Here is a 25,538-nt window from a genome sequence, read left to right as displayed (position 1 = left end):
TCCATGTTGTTTCTCGACTTTTATCAGATGCACAGACAGTAGTTTTGTCTCGGTTAATTTCCTTGACTTTTTGGCTTTTTCAAGGAGCAAAATATTGCTATTTATGTGTCAAGCTTTTAAGCAAAGGGAAAAAACATTGTTAGCTCTTTGTCATATCATGGATTATCAGAAGGAAAGCCTGTATTTAAGTTGACATTTTCACTAACTCCATGGAAGTACATTCCTGATTTAAATAGAATATATTTGCTCTTAGAAGCAATAACCCTAGGAAAAGGCCAAATGGGATTTTTAGGCAGTGTTGGGAAATTGATAAAAAGAGCTCAGGGCCTACTGCAGGCATCAGGATAGAAGCAGACTCATTTTATTGCCACAGACAAATGTAAACGGATGGGGAAGGCAAACAAGACATTGATGGTAGGTTGTTAAAAGTATATAAAATCTCAGAAAAGGACACAAGCACATATACATAGAAACATAGAAGCATCTGATCAAACCCAGATATAAATGATTAAGAGATTATCTACTTAAATTCTCCATTTGGTTAACATGAAATACAAATTTATAAATGCTTTTCATGGGGATACACAGGAACCAAATACGTATGTACTTAAACACACTCCCCCAGCTCATTTATACATCGGAATTCCATCTCTTCTTGGTCAATTCTGTTTGGAAATATGTCTCAACAACTCAGATCACAGGTCATAGCACTTCATGCTGCCTAGTGCCAGTTGAGACACTGAACTCTAATGAAATACTTCTAGAAGGTGACCAGCAACCACTAAACAAATAACTCTTATGTGTAAACGTTCCGTGCGACTAGGAAGTTCGAAGGCAGGTTTATGGATTACTCTGACTTGGACTGATCATTTCAGAGCAGGCTTGATCTCTGCTCATAGTACTCCTGACCTACTTAAGAAACAGTTTCTTTTTCCCCATTTTTTTGGGGTACTAGGACCCTTTTAAAACATATCCTTGATTTTCTGTTTAGGCAGATAAATAATTATAAAATAAAACGAGGATTTTACCAAAATTCAGATGTAATAATGTAGCATTTCTCCCAAGTCTGGCAACGAGACAAACTTGACATTTGGACAACCATTCCACCAAAGAATAGCTAACAATGCTAGATTAATTATTATTTTCTTGAACTTTCTAGAGATAACTGTTGAGAATTTTCCATTAGTAGAATACTTGAATCCTCTGATTTAAGAGAACAATGAATCCCAAACAGAATTGAAAAAAGAAGGAAAATCTGCATCTTGACAGAGCAGAGTGACACTGCAGAACAGCAAAGACAGAGAGAGGATCTCAGAGCAGCGAGGAGAAAAAGAAAGTGCATACAGAGAATTGACAGTCACGCTGAGAACTGGCTTCTCAACAGCCAGAAGCCAAGAAATGGTAAGATAGCACCATCCAAGTGCTAGGAAAAAATATCAACCTAAAATTGTCTTCAAGCAAAACTATCTTTCATAAATGAGTTTTTTTTTTCCCAGAAAAATAAAGAGACTTCCCCATCAAGAATGTTCTCATGGAAGAAACTTAGAAATGATCAACTTCAAGAATAACAATGGTATCAGAAGAATCCTTAATACCCGAAGAAAATGATGAACAAAGGCAGGAGTAGTGAAATGCATAAATCAAAACAAATACAGAATTGTTTTTAAAAGATAAATAGTAATACTACTACTACTATCTATTATGTAGGATTAAAAAGCAGATAAGGGGCTTCCCTGGTGGCACGGTGGTTGAGAGTCCGCCTGTCAATGCAGGGGACACGGGTTCGTGCCCCAGCCCAGGAAGGTCCCACATGCCGTGAAGCAGCTGGGCCCATGAGCCGTGGCCACTGAGCCTGTGCTCCACAACGGGAGAGGCCACAACAGTGAGAGGCCTGCGTACCGCAAAAAAAAAAAAAAAAAAAGCAGATAAAATGAAATTATTAACAGAAATATGTCAGGAAGGAGTTATCAGGTTTAACTGTTCTAAAGTCCATATATTGCCCAAAAGGAGGGCTAAGTTACTGATTAACTTCAGATTATTTTAAGAATTCATGCTGAAATTTCCAAGGTAGCCACTAAAAAAACAGAACTATAATGTATAACATCCAAACTAGTAAAGAGTAAAACCAGATTTAAAAAAGAAATTCAATCATCTCAAAAGACAGAAAAAAATATTGAGATGGGAGATAAAATAGAAGACTGAAACATACTAAAAGCACAAAGTAAGACTGTGGTACAAAATAAGTATAAATATGTATAATCTCAAAGTAAGAAGATAAACTGCTATATATATATACACACATATATATATATATATTTTTTCTGGTACGCGGGCCTCTCACTGTTGTGGCCTCTCCCATTGCAGAGCACAGGCTCCGGACACGCAGGCTCAGCGGCCATGGCTCACGGGCCCAGCCGCTCCACGGCATGTGGGATCTTCCCAGACCGGGGCACGAACCCATGTCCCCTGCATCGGCAGGTGGACTCTCAACCACTGCGCCACCAGGGAAGCCTAACTGCTATATTTTAAAAAGACAAAAATTGTAATGTTGAACCAAATAAATAAAACTGAGCCATGTCCCATTTGAAATAGACCTAAAATCAAAGGACAGAGAAAGGACAACAGTAAGATAACCTGCACATATGTGGGAATTAGCAAATTTCTGAATAACTCACAGCTCAAATAAGGAATCAAAACACTTAAAACTGAACAATAATGAAATACTACATGTCAAAATTTGTGGAATACAGAAAATACGGTTCTTCAATAGAAATGTAAAAAGCATATATGATTAACAGAGGAGAGGATGAGAAATAATGAGCTAAGTGCCTGACTTGAATTAAAGAAGAAATTAGAAGGGAACTTTTTAATAGGGAGAAATTAATGAAATAGAAAACAGAATTAGAAACTAAATTTTATTCTTTGAAAATATTAATCAAATAGATAACTATTACTGAAATTAAGTAAGAAAGTGAAAGGGAAAAAGAAAATGTAACTTTAGATACTACAGGTATTAAATAAAATAATGAGAATATTACAAATAAGTTTATGGCTAAAGTAATCTGAAAACACAGATGAAGTGGAAAAAGAATTAGAAAGTTTCTTTTTAACAAAAGATAGATTAATTTTAATTAGAAAGATATTCTATAATAAAGAATTTAAATCAATAGTTAAAAAATCTTCCCATCAAAAAACAAAAACCACAGCATGTGTAGAAATTTTCCCAGTGAATTCTAGAAAATATTCAAAGAAGAAATATCAGAACATAACATACATGCTTCCAGGGAAGAGAAATTAAAAAAAAACAAACACACCAAAAAACAAACCAATTTCATGAGAGTAACAAACTTCAATCTCAAACACATAATAACAGTACAAAATAGGGAAAAAAAGGGGTGTTTCCCTTGCAACCACACATACAACAAATACACACGCACACACACACACACACACATCCCTTAGAAAGTTAAATCCAGCAAAATATTAAAATAGGTAGAACACTGTAAAAATGTTGTTTATCCCAGTATGCAAAGTCACTTTAATGTAGAAAATCTATTAATATAATTAACTATGAGAAATTTAAAGAAAAATATCATATAATGATTATCTTAAAAGATGCAAAAAGGGGCATTTGATAAAATTCAATACCAGGGCTTCCCTGGTGGCGCAGTGGTTGAGAGTCCGCCTGCCGATTCAGGGGACACGGGTTCGTGCCCGGTCCGGGAAGATCCCACATGCCGCGGAGCGGCTGGGCCCGTGAGCCATGGCCGCTGAGCCTGCGCATCCGGAGCCTGTGCTCCGCAACGGGAGAGGCCACAATAGTGAGAGGCCCGCGTACCGCAAAAAAAAAAAAAAAAAAAATCAATACCAATTCATGATTTTTTTTAACCCAACAAACTAGAACCAGAAGAAATCTTCCTGTTAAATTCTATCTATAGAAAACCCACAACAAATATTTTACCTAACAGTAAAATAAAAGCATTCCCTTTAAAAACTCACAAACACCAGGATGCCTATTATTACCATGTATAATACAACCAACAATGCAGTGGAGGGTCTCGTCAGTGCAGTAAGATGAGAACAAATTGAAAAGTTAAAAGAACTGGGGAGGAAGAAACAGAATTTTCAGTATTCATACGATAAGACTGCCCTATCTATGTCTGATAGAAAACCCAAGAATCTATAGAAAATTTATTAGCATTTATTAATTGCTAGAAAGACTGATGAATGTAAAGATTTTTCATAGAAAATCAACTACATTTCCATACATTAGCAAACAGAAACTATAGCTTGAGAGAGAGAGAGAGAAAGGGAAAATGTGAGACGAAGGGACTGTAACAGTGACTAAAAAAAAAAATACCTAGGAACAAATACAAAAAGTGTAAGCATGGACCTTTTGACCTTTATGGACAAAATTATAAAACAGTCAAGAACTGAGTTAATGGAGAGATATTTCATACGCATGGATAAGATGACTCAATATTATAACAAAGGCATTTTACCCCAAATTAATCTACAAATGCAATCTCAAATCTCAGTTGAGTATGTTTGTATTTGTTTCTTTTTTCTTTTTCAGCTGAATTTCATACATGTTATCTAAAATTTATATAGAAAAGTCCAAGAATAGCCAACTCTGTCATGAAGAATATTAGTGGGTTGACATGCCCAATATTTATTTTAACACTACAGTAATTAAGTAATATGGAGCTGACACAGGAAAAAAAGCCCAGAAATAGACCTACTCATATGTTGAAAATTGATTTGTGACCAAGCAGGCATTCTAGACCAGCAAGGAGAGAATACACTCTTCAATAAATAGCTCTGGAACAAACAGATGTCTTAAATGAAATCAGATCCCTATCTCATGCCATATACAAAAGTTAATTCCAGAAAGATTAAGAGCTTAAATATGAAAAGACAAAATTTCAAAACTGTTAGAAATAAAGTTAGAATTCTTTAGGAATTCTTCAGGGTAGGGAAGAATTTCTTAAACAAGATCCCCAAAGCACAAACAGTGACAGAAAGGATGAATAAATCTCAATTATAATTAAGAAAGCTATAAAAATGTAAGATGAGCAGCTATAAGCCAAAATCTTTCAGCAAAATAAATAACCAATAAAATAATCAGATACCAAATATATAAAATACTCCTATAAATGAACAGAAAAAGACAACTTGATCAAAAGTCCAAAGCTATGCACAGCCACTTCATAGAAAACAGAGGTCAATAAATATATTTAAAGTATTCCATTTTCTAAGTAATCATGGAAATACAAATAACACCACCCTGAGACTTTTAATTTTTCACCTGCTGGATTGGCAGAAAATAAATATATAAATCTGATGATATTAAATGCTGTAGAGGATGTGGAACAAAAGGAACTCTCCTACCACAATGGTAGGATCGTAAATTAAGACAACCTCTTTAAACACCAACTGCCGCTATCCAGGAAAGGTAAAAACACACATACCTTATAAGCCAACAATTCCACTGCTAGTTATACATATCCTAGAGAAATTCTTGCACACGTGGACCAAGAGACAAGTGCAAAAATTTCCACAGCAGGACTGTTTGTAGTCACTTAAATGTCCATTGACAGGCGAACAGATCAACTCAGGCAATTCCTATACTGGGATACCATATATTGGTAAAAGTGAATAAATTACTGTGACAAAACAACAAGGTCCTACTGTGTAGCACAGGGAACTATATTCAATATCCTGTGATAAACCATAATGGAGAAGAATATGAAAAAGAATGATATATATGTATAACGGAATCACTTTGCTGTACAGCGGGAATTAACACAACATTGTAAAACAACTATACTTCAATAAAACTTTTAAAAAAACTTACTGTGACAAAAATCAACATGAATGAATTTTACGTAGGTAACCTTGAGCGAAAAAAAGCAAGTTACCAGAAAACCACCATAATAGGATGCCATTTAAATAATGATTCAAAAACACAAAAATGAAGCAGTATATTGTATGGAATATAAACATAAGAGATATGACAAAATACAATGAAAAGAAAGAGAATGAGAAACACCACAGGTACATAAGTTTTTACCTTACTGTTGTATGTACTCTTTTATACATATTATTATTTAATTTATTGAAAAATATAATTGAGAATCTGACATCCTATTTTAATACATGTTTATTTTATGATCATATATTTATAGCTAACACCTGCAAAAAATGTCACTATTGCATATCACTCTTCAATTAGAGCATACTTATCAGTACATAAGGGACAAACTCTTTCCAATGACCATGAAGTCACATAATTGTAATTTTTTCATCAGCTGTATTCCCACATTACAGAAGCAAACTGAATTATCTGATAGGCTGCACATGGGAGTACTTAGCCATTTTAATGTCTTATGTTTGAGTCCTTTATATTATTGTCTTTCCTCTTCACTAATTACTCCAAAAAGGAGAACAATTAGACTTCAAAGGGACCAAGAATTCTGGACATCTGTTTGTGGAAGACACACAGTAGATTTTATATATAGACCTCATTGTATAGGAAAGATACCCCGATTTATAGTACAGGACAGCTCCTCGGAAACTGAGCTGGAATACACCCTTGCCCAAGACAGGGAACAGAAAGCCTGAGCAGCTGCTAGTTGGGAATCTGGCTTCGGAGAGGGACCCTTTTCTCCTGCGAAGACCACCTCTGCTCAGATGTGGTTCCTGCTTTCATCCCATCTGTTTCTCTATGAAACAGAAAATTTTCTGAAACGTCTTCTTCATGTTATCTTCAGCCAAGACCAATGATTGTTATTTACTGAAAACTGCCCTAAAGTAACCCAAAGTCATTCTTCATATCACTCACTATACTACCTGGAGGGAGACAGAAATGAACTATACATCCTGATTCCCCCCTCTGAGGTCACATGTAGTTGTAGAGACAAGACAGAACCTCATAGAATAGTTACGTTACAAGATGCAGGTGGCAAAATGTGATTACATCCAAAGCTTAGGGTTCCCTTCACACATTTCCTATCACTCAGTAGATCATATGATTCATTGAGTCCACAAACATTTATCCCACCTCTACCAAGGAGCCAAATTGCTAAGTGTCAACCGGGTAAGTCTCAGTCTAAGTTGCTCCCAGTTTACATGTTGGAGAAGAGAAACATATGGTCTGATAAAGGCCTCAAGAAGCAAGGACAAGTTATTTGCGGCAGGAGGTGACAGGTGAGGACACAGGGAGGGTTGATGGGACAGAGCAATGGACCACACCAGACCAGAGCACACAGCCGCTGAATAAAAGGGAACCTCTCAATGGAATCCTAAATCTTTGGGCAGGAGAACGTCCTGCTCCTGGGAACATTTAATATGTCTTTTATTCTTCCAAGAAGCCAGAAAGATGGCAGGAGATGTCTGTCTAATCAAGGGAAACAGGACAATCAGGCAACAGAGAGCCTTAATGTTCTGTAATCTGCAGGTAGGGTCTCCTCCACACATCTAGTCAACGTCCTGGTTATCCCAATCCAACAGGTAATCTAAGCAAGAATAAACAAGAGCCAATACGTAGATGATACTTTGAGAGTTAACACAAGACAAAGCACGTCAGAAACTCACAGACCAGTACATCAACCACAGAAAGATTCCTTCCCACTATCCGCTAAACTTGAAAGGACTTTTCAGTTCTGAGTCCCTTCATACAGGCCATTGGAAAATCTGAAAACAAAACACAACGTTGAAATCACTCACCACTGACAACTGTTTAAACTAGAACATCCTTTATGGCTATATAGCACATGAAAGTATTTACAGAGTATCATGTATCTGCCCAACCTCCACTTCCACACTAGACTAAACACTATAGCTGAAATAAGAATTCCAAGAAGAATGTATGTGGTCATCGCCTCAAGTATCTGAGAGCAAAGGAAAACACTTCGCAGATTTAGGGCAACGTCCCACAGTTTTTAAGGCATCAGTCATTCTAACTGGAGGAAGACTGGGATTCTTAACAAAGGTTCTTGTATTTTGTAAACCCTTAGGGTACGTGGATTTGTTTCAGCGGTCTATGAAGGTCACCATCAATTTCCTCATTTATAAAATGGGGTAAACATATCTGTCCTCCCTTCCCCACGAAGTAGTTGTAAGGACCAAGCAAAGTAAAACACAAGGAACTTCAACACTGAGACATTGTATAAACATGAGTTACTACTTGCTGATGGTACATAAGCTGACTGTTCCTCTGGAAAAGGCTCGAAGATTTCATCATATATTCAAAGGCATTCATGATCCAGAAAAGATGAAATAGTTTTTTAAAATCCTTAAAAAACAGGTTCCATGTTGATGATGTTAACAATAAACATTTTTTTTTCAGCCAAGGAAATACCATATATATTTCAGGGAAATATAAAAAAATACTTCAAGAGCTAAGATTACAAGGTACCCTATTTGTCTAAGTCAAATGGATAGTTTTTCTTGGACCACAGTTAACAAGTGTGACTGACCTTTATTAATATCAACACATTTTACGTAGATAGGAATTTTTAGGGAAAAAAAAATTCAAACTCCTTTTTTATAGAGTTACTACAATTTACCAAATGCCTGCTTTTTCATTTTACCAAAACATTTAGCAAAGTATAAGAATGGAAACAAATGGTTCATGTTTTGTAAAACTAAGGTATTCCGGAGAAATTTATCATTTTGAGGTATAAACATGACTATGTTTTTTTGTTTGTTTTTTTTTTTGTATGGTGCGCGGGCCTCTCACTGTCGGACACGCAGGCCCAGCGGCCGTGGCTCACGGGCCCAGCCGCTCCGCGGCATGTGGGATCTTCCCGGACCGGGGCACGAACCCGTGTCCCCTGCATTGGCAGGTGGACTCTCAACCACTGCGCCACCAGGGAAGCCGCATGACTATGTTTTAACATTAAAAATCCTTTTCAGTTCCAAATCCCTTTGGATAGGGTCAAACTCCAACGTCAGACTAAATTCTATACTGAAGATGGCTGTCTGGGTGTAGCTGAGACTTCAAGTAGCTGACTCAGGCTCAAAGAACCGGCCTTGGTATTATAGCAAAATATTAGTGAAGTGTACGTTTCTTAATGTGTTAAGCTTAAATAAAATATTTAAGGTTGGGACACATCCCTTTAGCGGAGTGTTGATCACTTGGCTAAGAGGATGCTGAGGTACTGCGCCCTCTGAGATGCCGACTCAGATGCAAATCACGTGGTAAAATGGACACAAGACATCAGGCGGCTCGTAAACTCTAGCGCACAGTCCGGAGCTGCTGCGGGACCTGGGCTTCAGGGTGATCAACTTCTCTCTTTCATTTTAAAGTGAGGAGGTGAAGAAGACAGTATTGTACATTACCACGGGGCTACTAGTTAAATGTCCTTTTAGACTGCACTCCTGATAATTAGGGATCAAGGCTTAATCATTTTATATCCTCTAGCATCACCCATACGGCAAGGGAGGGGATCAAATATAGGTGTGTTGAATGAATAATGCCTTCATTTAGCACGCGGAGATTTCTATTCAAAGGATTTTTATACTTCATTGTGTATATCCATTATAGGATTATTATATGTTTCAGATTACTTAACTGCACAGAATTGAGCTAGTAGCATATGCCAATGATCTGCTTTAATTCTGCATGACTGTGTGATACAGGGTTGCCTTGTAAACCAATGTGTAACTTGACTTGCATCTGCAAGGAATGCTGGTTGACTCAAATGTAGGGTTACAATGGGTCCAATAAATATTTCATCTAGGGATGACCACAGTTCCTCTAAGAAGACAAAAGTAAGAGTTAAGGTGTTTAAAATCCAGGGAATGGATCTAGAAAGCAGAAAGACTGGACAACTTAATTGATGATTGACTGCCGACATTTTTGCTTCCTTCCTGCCAAACACACTTCCTGGTCCCATCTTGGGAGGTAGGGTGAGCAGAGTATTCACCTCACTTTTTTTTAAAGTGAGGAGAAGAACTGACTTTTTTTTTTTTAAAGCAGTCAATGTTAATCCTGCAAATATCAGTAGAAAGGATTCTTACTAGGGAATCACTAGATCAAAAATAACTTTCCCAGCTAATGTCATCCATCTTCCTTCCTCAAGACAGGATTTAGTTAAAATAAATGAACACTTTCTCAAGCCACACAAGTTTCTTTAAAACCATCACTAAGGCAGTTTCCTAGTTTTTCTTTACAACACATTCTCATCTCTCTCAAGTCAATTATAACATCTAACTTTACATTTTTGGCTGCTATAATTTTTAGACCATTCCTTTCACCATTTTTTTTCCTTAGGAGGAGACAACACTTATGAAATCTCTTTTCACATAGTTTCATCGTGATTTCAATCCTCTCTCCCTCCCTTGACCTACTTAAACTCAATTTCTTCAGCATTCTTCATCCAACCTGTTTCCTAGATATTTGATTATTTTTCCCAGAGGTGGTGTTTTTATTTTTAAATTTGTTTTAATAGTTGCCATGCTGGTTTTTTTTTTTTTTTTGCTTTTGTTATTTAAGAAAAAAAAAGTTTTATTCCTTTAATCCTTCCAGAACATGTAAGAAAGAGGCAGCGTTAGTACACTGTCAGTTTATCCTTCGAAGAGGGGCTCACTGATTAGGTGAAAGAACGCAGGACAGAATTCTACCAAACAGAAGCCTGGGTCCTTGTCCTAATTCTGTCACTTAAGAGCTCAATGAGCTTGAACAAGACTCTTCAATATGCACCATCCATTTCTTCATAAAATGGGGTAACCATACCTGCCCTCCTTTCCCTACTGAGTAGCTGCAAAGACCAGGCAAAGTTATACTTTGGGATACTGGGGGCTGCAACACTGAGACACTACATAAACATAAGCTACTAATGGCTATGGTACAGCTTAACAGCATCATTAAAAAGAAGTCCAGGATACACACACACACACACACAAATTCTTTACAGCATTATTCACAGGAGCCAAGAGGTAGAAGCAGCCCAAATGTCCCTCAACAGATGAACGAATAAAGAAAATGTGGTCTACCTACATAACGGAATATTATTTGGCCTCAAAAAAGAAGGAAATTCTGTCACATGCTACAACACGGATGAGCCTTCAGGTCATGATGCTAAGTAAAAGAAACCAGTCACAGAAGGACCAATACAGTATGATTCCATTTATATGAGGTACCTCGGGTAGTCAAAATCATGGAAACAGAAACTAGAATGGTAGCTGCCAGGGACTGGGGGGAGGAGGAAACAAAGAGATATTGGCCAACAGGTAGAGAGTTTCAGGTTTGCAAGATGAGAAAGTTCTAGAGGTGCAACACAACAACCGGAACATAGTCAACATGACTGAACTGTACACTTCAAAATGGTTAAGAGGATTAATAAAATCCACTTTGGTGTGGTTAGTTTAAGGTAAATTGGAATTAGATGGGATTTAAACAAAATTAAACCAAAATAACAGCCTCTGTTGGACCCTCAGTTAGCAATCTTGATAACCTTAGAAAAAAGCACATCACTGGCTAGCAAAGGCTCTATCCACAAAGAGACATCCACTTCATGGTGGGGCATCTATAATCCCCGTTGCCCTGATTCTGGTCTTCCAGCCCTCTCCCACCCCAGCAGTACCTCCCATCCACCTGCTCCCCATTCCTACAGCCTTTGGCTCACTGCTGTTAGTCTATCACTTATCACCTTATGCTCAGTCAGGACACACATGTCTGGCATCATCATTAATTGGACCAGGAGCTTCTTGAGGGAGAAACCACATCGAGCAGATCTTTGATACTCCTTCTTCTAGCTCCTAGCTCAATAGCACAATACCACCCATCAAATGTTTGCTAATTGAATAAATTCTACTGTCTTACAGTTTTCAACATCTTTCCTTTAGTTGTTGGTGGGGCAAAAACTCAAGAGCAGGGAGAGGTTGAGTGTTTTAACTGCTTAAAGATCTTTGTGTTGTTCCCCGTTCATATCCGGTAGAGAGAAAAAGAGGGAAGAATCATGTATTTATAGCTGTGCTTATAAAGATACCACAAAGATGTTCAGTTACAGCTCTCAATGAAAAAGAAGGCTTGAGCAGCAAAGTTTATAATAATCCTTCCCCAATCCATTTATGGTTTTGAAACAGCCAGAAGTCTGTATTATATTAACAGTCCTTAAAAGGGTTCTTACAGAAGAGTGCAGTTTGAATGTGGGCAAACCTCAGCACCCTAGAACTCCCATTAATAAAAACCATAAATCCACTGTAAGAGAGTGTTGAATTAGAGTATCGGGTTCCCTTTAAAACATGTTAACTCTTATCCATTGGAAACTTAAAACTCACTCCTGGGTAGACTGCCAAGATAAATATAACCATAAGGAAACAGGGAACGATATGTAATTTTATTCCTAAAATACTCAGGTGTTACTCAGAAAAGAACCCGTGAGAAGAGCAAGAGAGCATTGTGTTAACTTGCTCTTGATAACAGACGCACAAATCTACAGCCACAAGATTAAGAAGCACAGAGCCTGCCTTTACTCTCAAGGGGCTCAAAGTCTAGTGCAGGGGACAGGACACCGCCTCAGTCCCGGGGACGGATAGGAGTGCAATTGGACCTGATCGATGAGCTGCTGTCAACATCACGTAATAGTGCAAATGCCACTCAGGGCAGCTGTCACTGGACAGTACAGATGTGCCACCCAGCACTCACCACCGAGTCAGAAACAACTCCAAGACAGTAGTGACCACGTGACGGAGCAGAGCCCTATGGGACCTTCCCAGAACCCCCCACCCCAAGTCCTCCGCCTGCCTTGTCTGTAGAAAAACTTGAGCCAAAGAATACGTTTCATCAGAGAAGTAAGAAAATGCAGATACGAAGGAAAACCATCAAACAAAACAAAATAATAATAGTTTAGTCATTAAACAAAGTCAAGGACCTTTAGTTCCTCTTCAAGGGCTATGGATAATATTCTGAGCCACGTCCTGTGAGCTGTTGTGCAGATACTGAAACCCCACCAGGTGGAAGAAGTTAACTACATGATGACCAGACTGTAGCCATGACATAAGCTGCCACAATTCTGAGAGCTGATCTCAAAGAAATGGGAGCAAACCAACCCTGGAACTGAAGACTAACTGTACTTGAAACAATCAAGATGATGCTGCTCAGACCACCCCACGATCAACTACAAGATGACTGTCAGAACTGACTGTGCTATCCCGCATGAAGCCCCCTCCCTCTACCTATACACCCATGAAACTCCCCTTGAAAAGCTCTTGCCCCCGATTGGCAATGGGGAGTTGGTTCTTTGGGACGTGAGTCCACCTTCTCCCCAGGATTGCTGGCCTCCTCAATGAAGCTATCTTTCCTTTTACCCAACACTTGTGTCTCAGTGTTGGATTCTTGAGCAACAAGCAGTCGAACCTGAGTTTGGTAACAACCATATATAATGGTGTAGGGTGACCTTGCACAACTAAAAAGGGAATGAAAATAGTGGTTTCATGGTTTCTAATACGGACTCCCCATTAGACACTGAATTTGAAGGCAGGAGCAGTGTGTTCCAGCCACCTGTGCCCATCCCAGTCCCCTATCTGGGAACTCTGGACTGGACGTGTACAGCTCATGCAGTTATCGCTGGAACCAAGAGTGTCACATATAACTTATCAAAAGGTCAAGCAGTCAGACTACGGCAGAGATGGAATCCAAATCCAGACTTTCCCGAGTTGAGTCGTTGTGACAGAGACCACGTGACCAGCAGCACCTTAAACGTCTCCTATCTGACCCTTTACAGAAAAAAACCTGCTGACCCCTGGACCAAGGCTTTGAGCGCGGGAGGATGGAATTCACATTGACGGAAATAAGAAAATGCAGAGAAGAAAGGGTTTGAAGGAAAAACGTGGGGAGCTCCATTTTAAACGTCAGAACTGATAGAGATGCCGTAAAAAGGAAGATGTGAGATACTAACACTAGGGAGAGAGGCCAAGGGCAGAGGTTTAGACTTAATGTGATGATGAAGCAGTGAGAAGGACTAGATGGTAAAAGGAAAGATGGTAGTGGTTTAAAACTCGTTATGGACGTGAAGCTCTCTATTCAAAAGGAGAGCTTACACAGAAGTCCCAATATGTCAAGAAAGAAAAAAAAAAAAAAAAGGAGAGAGCTGTTTTGTCTGCATCTAGGAAGAATGCACCAGAACTCGAGCTGCTGGACAGCCCTCTGCCTCTGTAGCAGCTCCCAAGAATCCACCAGTTTGAAAACCAAAGGCATGCCTCCAATGATAAAAGCCAGAAGGTCAAGGTTGGTGCATTTGGCTGGATGAACTTCCACACTTTGGTGGAGGGAAACAGTGGAAGATGTTGAAAAGGAACAACCAGAGAGGTAGTAGAAATAGGCTTATGTTGTAGCCAGGACCTGCCCAACAAAACTGACTCAGTAGAGAAGAAAAACCCTGAGACCAGTGTGAGCAAGAGCCAGCCAGCCTGCTGGGGGATGAGAGACCACCCAGAGGAAAAGGAGCCACCCAAGCTGATAGCTGCCAACCTACAGACACGGGCAAGAGTCCATCCCAGATGAGCCAGTCACCAGCTCACCTGCCAGCTGGCCAGTGATGCGTGGAAGAACATCGTGACCTAAGCCACTAAACAGAGAGCAGTTTGTTCTGATGTAAAAGACAGTACAGGAATTGATGCTGTAGGTACCGCATGATCATAACTGCTCTAGAGGATTTCAAAAAGCTTTGCTTTCTCCTCTTCTATCTTTCAAATTGGCTATCATGAACAGTAATCACTCAGCAAGTGTTGTCAGTACTGCGTTATTACTATTATTGTCAATTAACACTGGAGATGGGTGGAATTACAGCGCCAGCGTATATGACTGTACGTACCCAGTCATATTTATGAGTTACGCAGGAGCCTAACGGGTGCACAGGGCTTTCACATACTTTTGCTTTCTTACAGGTAGAAAAAAATGCAACCTAAGCTAATATGTATATCAACAATAAACGAACTCACGATGTTGGAAATTAGATATATTTTGCCAATTTTCTAGCTGTATTTGGAAGGTAGTTGCTATGAGCAAAAGAGGGCTGACAGTGTTTCAATGCAAAAATTAAGAGACATTAAAATCAACAATGGGAAAATAATTTAAGCCTAAAATATTTTCCAAAGAATGTCTCCCATACTTCATGTTTTTGGTGATGAGACCTCTCTGCTGGATTTTATTTCTTACCAATTAAATGTGTTATTTTTCCCCCTATGTGTATAGTATGTGATAAGATATAGTATGTGAGTATGTGATACAGGCATATATACACACTTCTCTCCTACCTCCCACGTGATTTTCCCAGTAAGATTCATTTTTAAAAACATGTCTAATGTTTCTTGAAATAAAAAATTCATGTTTGGGTTGAAGGTGAATAACCACATTCCTGTTTCTTCTTTCTTCTGAAAAGGCCAGGTAGGGGAATATTTCCAACTGGGTAGGATTCTCCCAGTGTCTAAGGCATTTATGGACTGAGGTAATATGAGAAACATTTCTTTCCTCTTTTATAGTATGTTTATTGATAAATGTGGGGAATAAAAACATGGTCAACTGAACAAATGCTTCCTCCTGAAAGTTTTTTTTTTTTAAAGTCTAAACCCATAGATGCAAAGAACAAAAAATGAGATGGGAGTAGACAAAAACGTAGGGTAGAGAAAACAATAGGCAGTGGCAATTCACAGAATAGAAAGAGTGAAAACTAAAGCATCTAGAGACTGTGGACTCGTTTGGGGACACCAATCAGATGAAAAGAAAAGCCACCCCCCGACACTACCCTATAAAAGACCAGCAGTCCAGAAGCTTCCGGTCAGCTGAATGTCATGCTCTTAATCATGAATGGATAACCCCAAGTCAAACTTTTGAAGAAAGTCTCCAGATGTAAGAATAAAATCCAACTAAAAAGTTTAAAAAACACTGACAGTACAGAAAAATCTTTAAAAGATAATCTTAAGAGATAGAAAATATCATAGCCATGGAATAAGGACAAGAAGCTATAAAAAGGGAGACAAGAGGAAAGTTCTTGGGAATTAGACATTTTCAAAAATAAAAATTTCAGTAGGTAGGTTAAAAGTGGAGAAGAACTCGATGACTAGAACAAAAAGGGAGAGGGACGGTAGGGAAACGTGAGTGGAGAAGAAAACTCTAATCAGACACGTGAAAAACTAGAGAACCAGAAAAAAGAGGAAAGAACGGGAGAAGAAACGATCAAAACCAAATAAAGAGACAAATAAACAAATAACACACTTTCCAGAAGTGAAGTGACTGGCCCTTCACACTGAACATTCACACGAAGAGCCGGGCACAAGAAATAATAAGCCTCACACCAAGGTGAAAGTTCAAAATTCCAAGGGAAGAACAGTTCTCAAAATATTAGAGAAAATTATACAGAAATCGAGCTCAGAGACAGAATGACATGGGCAATCACAACAGCAGTGCTGGATGCCAGAAGAAAACAAAACAATGCCTTTAAAATTCGGAAGAAAAACGCTTTTCATACATCAATACTATACCCAGCCAAACTAGCAATTAAATGTGAGGCTACAATAAAGACATCTTCCAGTTGGTACCTTCCTCTGGAAGGTTCCATGTTTTCTGGCTGCTGAGCCTTTCCTAATGTTAGCCATTACTCACATTACTTATCAGGCCTTCCCTCTCCTCTACTCCCCACTTTCTACTTTACAAGCTAAACTCCATCCTGGAAGGTATAGTTCGAAGCCGTCACCACCTCCAGGAAGGATTTTTGTTTCTGCCAGAAGGGGGCAGTCTGTTCCTCTGGAGACTCACAGACCTCTTTACTCCCCTAAAACACTTCTCCTCTGCTTCTGATTAGTGTGATTTAAGGCCACGACTTTTCTCCCTAAACAAATACTAGAAGTTTTCTACAGCAAAATATCTGCCTGTTTTTTTCTTGTGGCTCTGGTCTTGCAATGCCTTCCCTACTCACCAACTGTGACCAATACACTTTCTTCAATATAGTAGACATTTACTAATAAGAGAGCAATTGACTTAAAATTTAACATTAATCCATTCTGCTAAGAATACCACACCGAACCCATTTCATCTCTGCTCCAATGCCTTCCACATCCAGATTTCCCAACTCAGAGTCTCTGCACGTAGGGCAGGAAGGATCATTTTTGGGGAGTGAAAAGGAAAAGAAAAAAAAATTCTTTCAATTGAAAAAAAAATGATCTTAGGAACCAGCAACATCCATGCAAAAATGTGTACATGAATGTATGTAAGAGCATTATCCACAATAGTTTAAAAATGGAAACAACCCAAACGTCCACCAACTGATAAATGGAGAAATAAAATGTGATCTATACAGACGATGGAATATTACTCAACAAGGAAAAGGAACGGAGTACCAATACATGCTGTAACAGGAGTGAACATTGAAAATGTTACATAAGTGAAAGCAGCCAATCACAGCAGACCTCCTATTGCATGATTTCATTTACATGCAATAACGAGAACAGACAAATCTACAGAGACAGAAAAGTCGAGTAGTGGTTGCCTAGGGCTGCGGTGTGTGGGGAGAATGGGACATGACCACTAATTTAGAACATGGGACTTCTTTAGGGGACAATGAAAATTTTCTAAAGTTGGTTATAGCGATGCCTGCATCATGCTAAATATTCTAAAAACCATTGAATTGTACACTTGATTTTTAAAAAAAGTTTTATTTATTTATTTAATTTTGTCTGCTTCGGGTCTTAATTGCTGCACGCACGATCTTCTTTTTTTTTTTTTTTTAGTTGTGGCACGTGGGCTTCTTAGTTGTGGTATGCGTGCGGGACCTATTTTCCCAACCAGGGATAGAACCTGGGCCCCCTGGATTGGGAGCACAGAGTCTTAACCGCTCGACCATCAGGGAAGTCCCACACTGTACACTTTAAATGAGTGAACTATATCTCAATAAACCTGTTCTAATAAAAAGATCAATGTGGGAATAAACTAAATTCCTATATTATTTGTGTTTAAGACAATATCATTTGTGTTTAAGAGCACTAGCTTAAATAGGGCAGGCTTTGCAAAGTACGGCAAACCTGAACAAGATCAAAATGTGCATCTGGGATCAGAAAACACCAAGTTGAAAGACAAGGTCATATCAGTTACTTGCCTCAACATAAATATTTAATCTGTTCACTGTAGAGTTTACTAGTTTAAGAGAAGCCATACTAAAGCAGTAGTGAAAACTATTGGGTTTTATGGGAATCACAGACGGCCTGGTTATATAACCTTACGTAGGTCACGTAATTTCAAAAGGTATTTTCTCTAGTTTCACTCCTTGCCAATCACCTTATTTCATGGGCATATTCTTGGCAATTAATGGATAATATATTTCATATTTACCAGGATCTGAAAGCGCTGTTGAGGTTTATTCCAGGCATCTGCACACACTTAGGGCACATGATCTGCAGGGTTGTAAGTTAAAGCACCCACTTAGAAAGGCTTCCTGTTTGAGGGACACTATCATAGTTACAAAACAAATGGAGAAAACGTTTTGAGTCTTCCAAAATGAATGGAAAAAGTGTCTGAAAGTCCCTTAAAGTAAACAATGATTTCGTATATTTTTGAACTTTAAGGTTTCATTTTGAAATACGTCCCACAAAGGCACAATGATCTACTGGTGGAGGAGAGGAGAGTAAAAATAGCCTAATGAATGGCCCATCTACAATCCTTCTTTTGTATGCCTTCTTCAAAGATATCAGAATTAAGAAATCAGGCCTACCAAACCATGATTTTAACTAAAAGTAAACTTAAATCCTGCTCTCTGTATCTTCTTTCAGAACATATTCCAATTCTCACTCACCCTAGTGTAACTCATTTGAATACATCAGAGGTTTAAGATGTGGGCCTAATTTTAAAGAAGAAAAATGGATGTAGGTAAACTATTTTCATTAAACATACGATATAGCCCTTCAATTATTTTGCCTTTGTTTTAAATTCTCTTCATTTTCTTTCATCTCTACTTCACTTGTAACTATAAGCTTTTTAGTCTGTATGACAAATAACACGAATCTGGTTTGATTTAGGAACAATATTATGATCCACACTGGGTTGAAAAATATTTAAAAGTTCTATGCAGCTGTGTCACTGAACTCAGAACTTACAGCAGTGAGAGACAAAAATGCACCAATCAGATAACTAAAGACTTTGTGGTTTGTGAAAAGCAAACCTACAAGACACTGGGTTGTATGATGATGTGATATGAGCCTGTGAAACTGTTTAATTTTGGTATGTGAAAAAATCACAATGAACGAGTGCAAATAGAACACTCTTATTTCTGGAATACAGACTCATTTATTTTTCTTGACTTTTCTTTTCACCCAGGTGCAAAATATAGAGTGTAGAATTCAGATTCTAAATTGCAACTTATATTAGCTACACCGCAAATTTGGGGCAATTAACTTCACTAGTCATACATTCATTATTTAATTTCAACTTCATAATTTTTCTATTGCAGTAAGAACATTTAACAAGAAATTTATCCTCTTAACAATTTCTAAATGTAGATTGTGAACTGCAGGCACAACGTTGTACAGGAGATCTCTAGGACTTAATCATCTTACATAACTGAAACTTTCTCTCCATGGAATAGCAGCTCCCCATCTCCTCCTCTAGCCCCAGGCAACCACCATCCTGCTCTCTGCTTCTAGGAGTCTGACTACTTAAGATACGTCATGTCAGTGGAATCATAAAGTGTCTGTCCTTCTGTGATCTGCCCTCCACTTTCATCCATATTGTCACAGCATAATGTTTTAAATGGTTCACTTGGGTAGGGCAGATTAGTTGGTGGCAACTGGGCCACACCTTGCTTTATCAGTTCCCTGCCTCTGCCCTTTATGAATCCTCTCACAGTCAAGACTGTGTCGCACCTGGAGATGACTTCCCTGCTCGCTGAGGTGAGAACACTGTTTTGATGTCCCGAAGTCCTGCTTTTCTTTTTAAAAGTCAAGGTCTCCTGGCAGCTCCCCTGCAAACTACTATGGCAGCTGGGCTACAGGTCACATGCATATTACATAATGGCAGTCCATGCGTTCAAACGAGCATCTCCAAGCCACGATTCCCATAGCAACACACAGAGATTTTACTCATCTCAGAGATGAAGCAGCCAGCAGAAGTATTCTAATGTTAGTTACCCTCGATTTTCTTTCTTTCTTTTTTTTTTAGCAAGATCAACACGGCACTTTTTTCGAGGCAGTCATTTTTTCAAAAGAAAACCAATGAAGACTGTGTTAAAATATGTTCACTTAAAAGTTACCGAGTTACCACACACACCAAGGCCCTCTGAACATGAACAACAGTCGATGCTTTAGAAATAGCTGCTATTTGAACGAATGCATGGGGAAAAGAATCCAAGTCATGGCCATTAGAGAAATGAAACAGTCTCAGCTGAATTCTGTACTTCTATGTTTCATATGTCTTTTCCAGTCCCCCCTTCCATATATATGCACTTTGTTACTGTGGGATGGAGAAGAAAGTGCTCCAAGGGAACAATTTTAATGAATAAAATCCTTTCTTGTTTTGTTTTTGAAAAGCATAATGCAATCCATTTTGTAAATATAAGAAAAATGCCATCATAAAACACCTAGGGAGTAAAATTTGGGAGAAAAATTGTTGTCTAAGAGAATAAACATTAGCTTGAAGAATGTCTGTTTTTCTGAGCAGAGAAATGGTTTCCTGAAAAAACTGAAGTAAAATCCTTTTGATATTAGAAGGAGTTTTTCCTCTTTGCATATTCAGGGATCCTTTCTGTGTGTCTAAATAAACCATCCACCCACGGAAACAAGTTGCCTGGATTATAAAACAACATAAAAGGCAAGACCACCCATATATCACACTGCCTTTCTCTGTCAAGGGAAGAAAGTACATTCCATTTCTTGTACCTCTCTTCCGCCAGAGAGACCACATGTGCACTTCAGGAGGAACTGCCACAGGTGGCCCATCACGGACCCAGCACGACCTGCAAAGAGCCTGGCGGAGAACGGAGGGTTTTACCTTTGCTTTCTCCAGCTGGGCCTGGGCCTGTCGTCGTGCTTCTCTGCGCACCGTCTCCCGATCTTCCTCCAAAGAAACATCTGAATCGGAGGGACGGCTGGTGTAGGAGTCTGCCGAACCCTGGAGAGAGAAATCGACCTTTTAAAAGAGATTGCATCGGGCTTCCCTGGTGGCGCAGTGCTTGAGAGTCTCCCTGCTGATGCGGGGGACACGGGTTCGTGCCCCGGTCCGGGAGGATCCCACATGCCGCGGAGCGGCTGGGCCCGTGGGCCACTGAGCCTGCGCGTCCGGAGCCTGTGCTCCGCAACGGGAGAGGCCACAGCAGTGAGAGGCCCGCGTACCGCAAAAAATAAATAAATAAATAAATAAATAAAAGAGATTGCATCTATGAGGTCTGCAATGGCCACGTCTCACTGACACGGCAGTCAGCTTCCTAGACTGTGCTATCCACTCCTGAAAAGAGGAGAAAATAATCCACCTGGTGGCAAACCAGCTCCACACATGGCGCTCTGGTCCGCAGACCACGCACTAGGAGAGCTGTGCCTTCCAAATTACCATTCCTTCCCAAACCTTATGGGCCAGTTAGCAGCCTTTCCGGAAGCCAGAACAAGTTCTTTGTATCAAACCAGCTCCGTGCTGCAGTGCGCCGCAGGGCACAGGCGGGTTTCAAGGAGAGCTTCAAGAACAGCCTACAGCTACAGCGAGAATTTCCAATTAGAAAGAAGACAGGCTAATAAAACATACAGGAAAGTCGAGCGAGTTACCAACTTGAACTCTCTGAAATGTCTCTACCATAGATGTCACCCACTTTCATCTTAAGCATCCTTTTGTACCTACCTCCGTATTCACCTGATACCTCCTCTGACAAACCTGTAATGCAATAGCCGCCAGCTTCCCTCAGTCTTTAAGCAACACATTGTTTTTCAATCCCTTTAAACAGATATTTCATCAAAGCTGTCTACGGAAAACACCTGCCCGGGAGAGCTCCTAGGGCAATAAATCACAGAATAGGAAAAGGAGCTCGGAGGATTACAGGACTCTCTCCCGTTCCCTCTCCAGCAATCAACATATTACTCATCACGGGCGCCCCGGACAATCCTCACTGTACCAGCAGCAGAAACAACGACAAAATAACGTCTCCCCTCAACGAGAGCCCTGGAGCTTACAGAGATGTCCGAATTCTTCAGCCTTCCTCCCTTGGCGCGTTTCAGAAGCCTGACCCAGGTGGCCTTCATCAGCCAGACAGCGCCCTTCTCGTCCGCAGCTGCAGCCCCGGGCACCGATCCTCAGTGCGCGCTGAGCCCCGCAGAACCCCTTCTCTGTTCCCGTCCATGCTCTGGGCAAACCCCTCCTCTCCGTCCCTTTCTGCCTCCGGGGCTTTCACTTCCTAGCCCGGAGGACTCCAGTCCAAGGAGATTCTTATTTTCCCATTCCAGCCAGTGGGGAGGGGAAACAAACACTCCTATGATTTCGATTGCTTTAAAGATAACACTTCAAGTGCATCCAAAGGCATCAACTCGTCCTAAACTTCATGCATCTTATTACCCTATTCTCTTCCCGACTCTTGGATCGTTAAAAGACATTAGTTGTAAGAGAGCCTTTAAAACACACACACACACACACACACACAAACCAACCTAGTGCAAAACGTATGCAGTGACATTTGCAAGTGCAAAGGTCAAGCCTTATCTTCAGAGATCTGGAGGGGGAGGGCGGAGGACGCGCTCACCGCACTGGGCATGCGCCGTGTGTAGCCTTTTTACGCAGACGCTCACATCACATGGTTAGTCTCTGTCAGATTGCCATTTTGCATCCAAAGTGTAAACATCTGGAAAGGGCTTTTTGCTTCTATAGTAACAGGCACCTGTAATGTTTGGCGTGTTTCTATTTCAGATCATTCTCTCAGAAATAAAGTGTAATCTCTCCCTCTTTTTTTTTTTTCATTTAAGGATCTCTTTCCATTAATCTGCTGCAGAAAGTATATCCTATGCCACTGGACAATTCGTAGATAATAAATACGATATACACTGATGGGCGACCAAAATCAAATCGTGCTCATCCCTCCTAGTATCAAGCCGCTCTTGACGGCTCTCGATTTCCTAAACAAAATGCGAGAGATTTGCCCATTGCGTTAGGTCTTGAAAGTACTCACAGCGCTAAGCAATGCGTTTAACGGAGCTCAAAGTGACTTCGAACTGCTTCTGCAACTGAGAAACTACCCTTCCAAATAAAGTCACTGGAATAAATAACAGTGTGAACTGTTATCACGTAATTACGAAGAAATTTCAAAGCTTGGTTGATTTATCAGGTGGCGTTAAGATTCACAGAACAATCTGGTCCAAACTCTTCTTACAAATAAAGTGACTGGGGCTTGGGAAAGAAAGTTACTTATTAATTTCCACTACTAATGGAATTACATTTTCGAAAGTTTATGGAGAAGCACACACTTCCAGGTTTCTTAAAGTAAACATAAAATACTATCACTGCATTCCGAGCTACATTTCTGTTTGAGTGTCCTGGTGGGGATTGTTTTGTAAAGTCTCATGCGAATGAAAGAAAGGATTCTTATGAAAATCTTCCTTACTTTCCCTCCCTCCCTCCCTCCCTTCCAAACCCTCCCCACCCCCATTCCTTTCATTTCTAGGCTAAGACCAATCTTCATGACTTAAACACCAGAAAATACAGAATAGAGGCTTTAGAATAAATGTTGTAGATCAAATGCACCCTCATTGTGGTATCATAACATAAATCAATAAATAGATTACTTACCTTGTTATCAAGTGAACGCAAAATGCATGAGGAATAGGAAATGCATTGCAAGTTTTTCATTCTAGTACAATTCACAAGGGAGACAGGGGTTTTTCTACACCAACACACAGGCTAGGGGATTCCTAATTTTCCCAGAGGGTTTCCTATAGCAGGGATAGCACAGCAGAAAATTACCATGAAGCATGATTATATCCCATAAAAGACATCATGCCCCGTAGTCACAAGTGCCGGCATTTTAAACCCAGTCACCCTGACAGGATCAGGTCATGCCTCAGTGAGATACAAAGTTTCTGTCATTAAGAAGCCCATAATGAGAGGAAGAGAGTAACACACACACACACACACACACACACACACACACACAATTGTGTGTGATCTCATTCCCTTTTGAACAAAATAAGCTTTAAAAAATCCTTTGCTCATAATCAGATGTAGCTTTTAATTACACGGTCATTTTGAGACCTGTTTCCAGGTTGAAATAATTAAGCAGTTTAAGAGCCCCTCTCCACTGAGTTTTGGCAATGATCTTTTTTTTTCTTATAATTTTTTAAACATCTTTATAGGAATACAATCGCTTTACAATGGTGTGTTAGTTTCTGCTTTATAACAGCAATGATCTTTTGAATACTTGCAACAATATATTAACCTTTGACAATATGATGTGTGACTTCAACTGATGTCCATGTGACTTTCATTCCTTGGATATGTGAAGTACACATTTTCCAAATACTTTTCATTGTAGAAGTTACATGTATCCATTACAGGACAAGAGGCACACAGATAACATTTACTTTAAATTCTCCCATCCAAAGAGAGTCACTATTAAATGGTAGCGCTGTTTAGCTTCCAGAGTTCTTGCATTTTTGAAAGTCACCCTCCAAACGTGTGCCTTACAATTAACCCCCTTCCTTCCGGGAGTGTGGATTTATGCAGTCAGAAGTGGTGTATCTAATTAAGCTTTTGCCTTTGGTACCATATGGACTTTCTGGGTCATTCTGACTCAAGTAGCCTTCAATCAGGAAGAGCTGGCAGTCACTTCCGTAAATCCAGAAAAGGTTAGCACAAGATGTACCCCTGATCTCTCGGGTTCCTGCAATATGATTAGCTGAACTTTTGTAGTATTTGTCCTGGCAGGTACATCACAGATGTCCTTTTCCACATCTTAATATTCTCATTCCTCATCATGCAGTTCTAAAATGCAACCTGCAGCTAATGTCTACCAATAGCTCACCTGGGATCATTTATTTTTATCCTCAGGAGTCTCACTCCAAGTTGTGTTCTTTGCTTACTGGAGACTTTAGTAAATTGGATTAACTGATGCTTCTATCTATTATTCAGTTTCTGGCGTTTTCCAATTTATGCCAAATATTTACACACAAAGCATCAAGCTTTTCCTTTAACACTTTTTTTTTGTAGTTATAATGTTTGCTTTTTTCATGCTGTTCTCTACTGTTTCAATCATGTCTATTTCCAGGACGGTTTTTCTTGAATGTTCTTGTACTTCCTCTCAGCCTACTGAGGACCACCATCTTGGATCCCAAGTGGGTCATCCATTTCTGTAGGAACTCTTCGTATGAAGCCTGAAGCAATGCTCTTGGGCAAAATCAATTTCTCATAGTATCCCAAGGCTACCTTAATTTTAGACAAAGCTGTGTCCCATCCAAAATACTCAAGACTTCAAAGGTATAGGACTCATGCATAAGACTCCTCGTGTACAGGACTATGCTAAGTTCAAAAATGACACGGGCTATTCAGATGAAGCCCATTTTCATTAATATTGTATACTCTG

General features: G+C 39.5%; 1 protein-coding gene across 8 annotated transcripts in view; it reads right to left on the bottom strand.

Moving 5' to 3' along the window:
• CACNB2 (calcium voltage-gated channel auxiliary subunit beta 2) overlaps positions 1 to 25,538 on the bottom strand; it is a gene marked incomplete at its 5' end in the record, with an annotated part of 401,671 nt that overhangs the window by 118,998 nt on the left and 257,135 nt on the right. For 7 of the 8 annotated variants that reach the window (XM_082647937.1, XM_082647940.1, XM_082647939.1 and 4 more), the window contains one exon: positions 20,981 to 21,100. In XM_082647937.1, the coding sequence (XP_082504063.1) occupies positions 20,981 to 21,100 (120 nt within the window). Of the gene's footprint in view, positions 1 to 20,980; positions 21,101 to 22,146; positions 22,216 to 25,538 lie in introns of those variants that run through there. The other variant, XM_082647943.1, reaches the window with a different exon arrangement.

The sequence above is a fragment of the Grampus griseus genome (genome assembly GCF_964374135.1).
Source record: "Grampus griseus genome assembly, chromosome: 2".
In the NCBI taxonomy this organism is placed as follows: Eukaryota; Metazoa; Chordata; class Mammalia; order Artiodactyla; family Delphinidae; genus Grampus; species Grampus griseus.
This window is presented reverse-complemented; position numbering and strand designations above follow the sequence as displayed.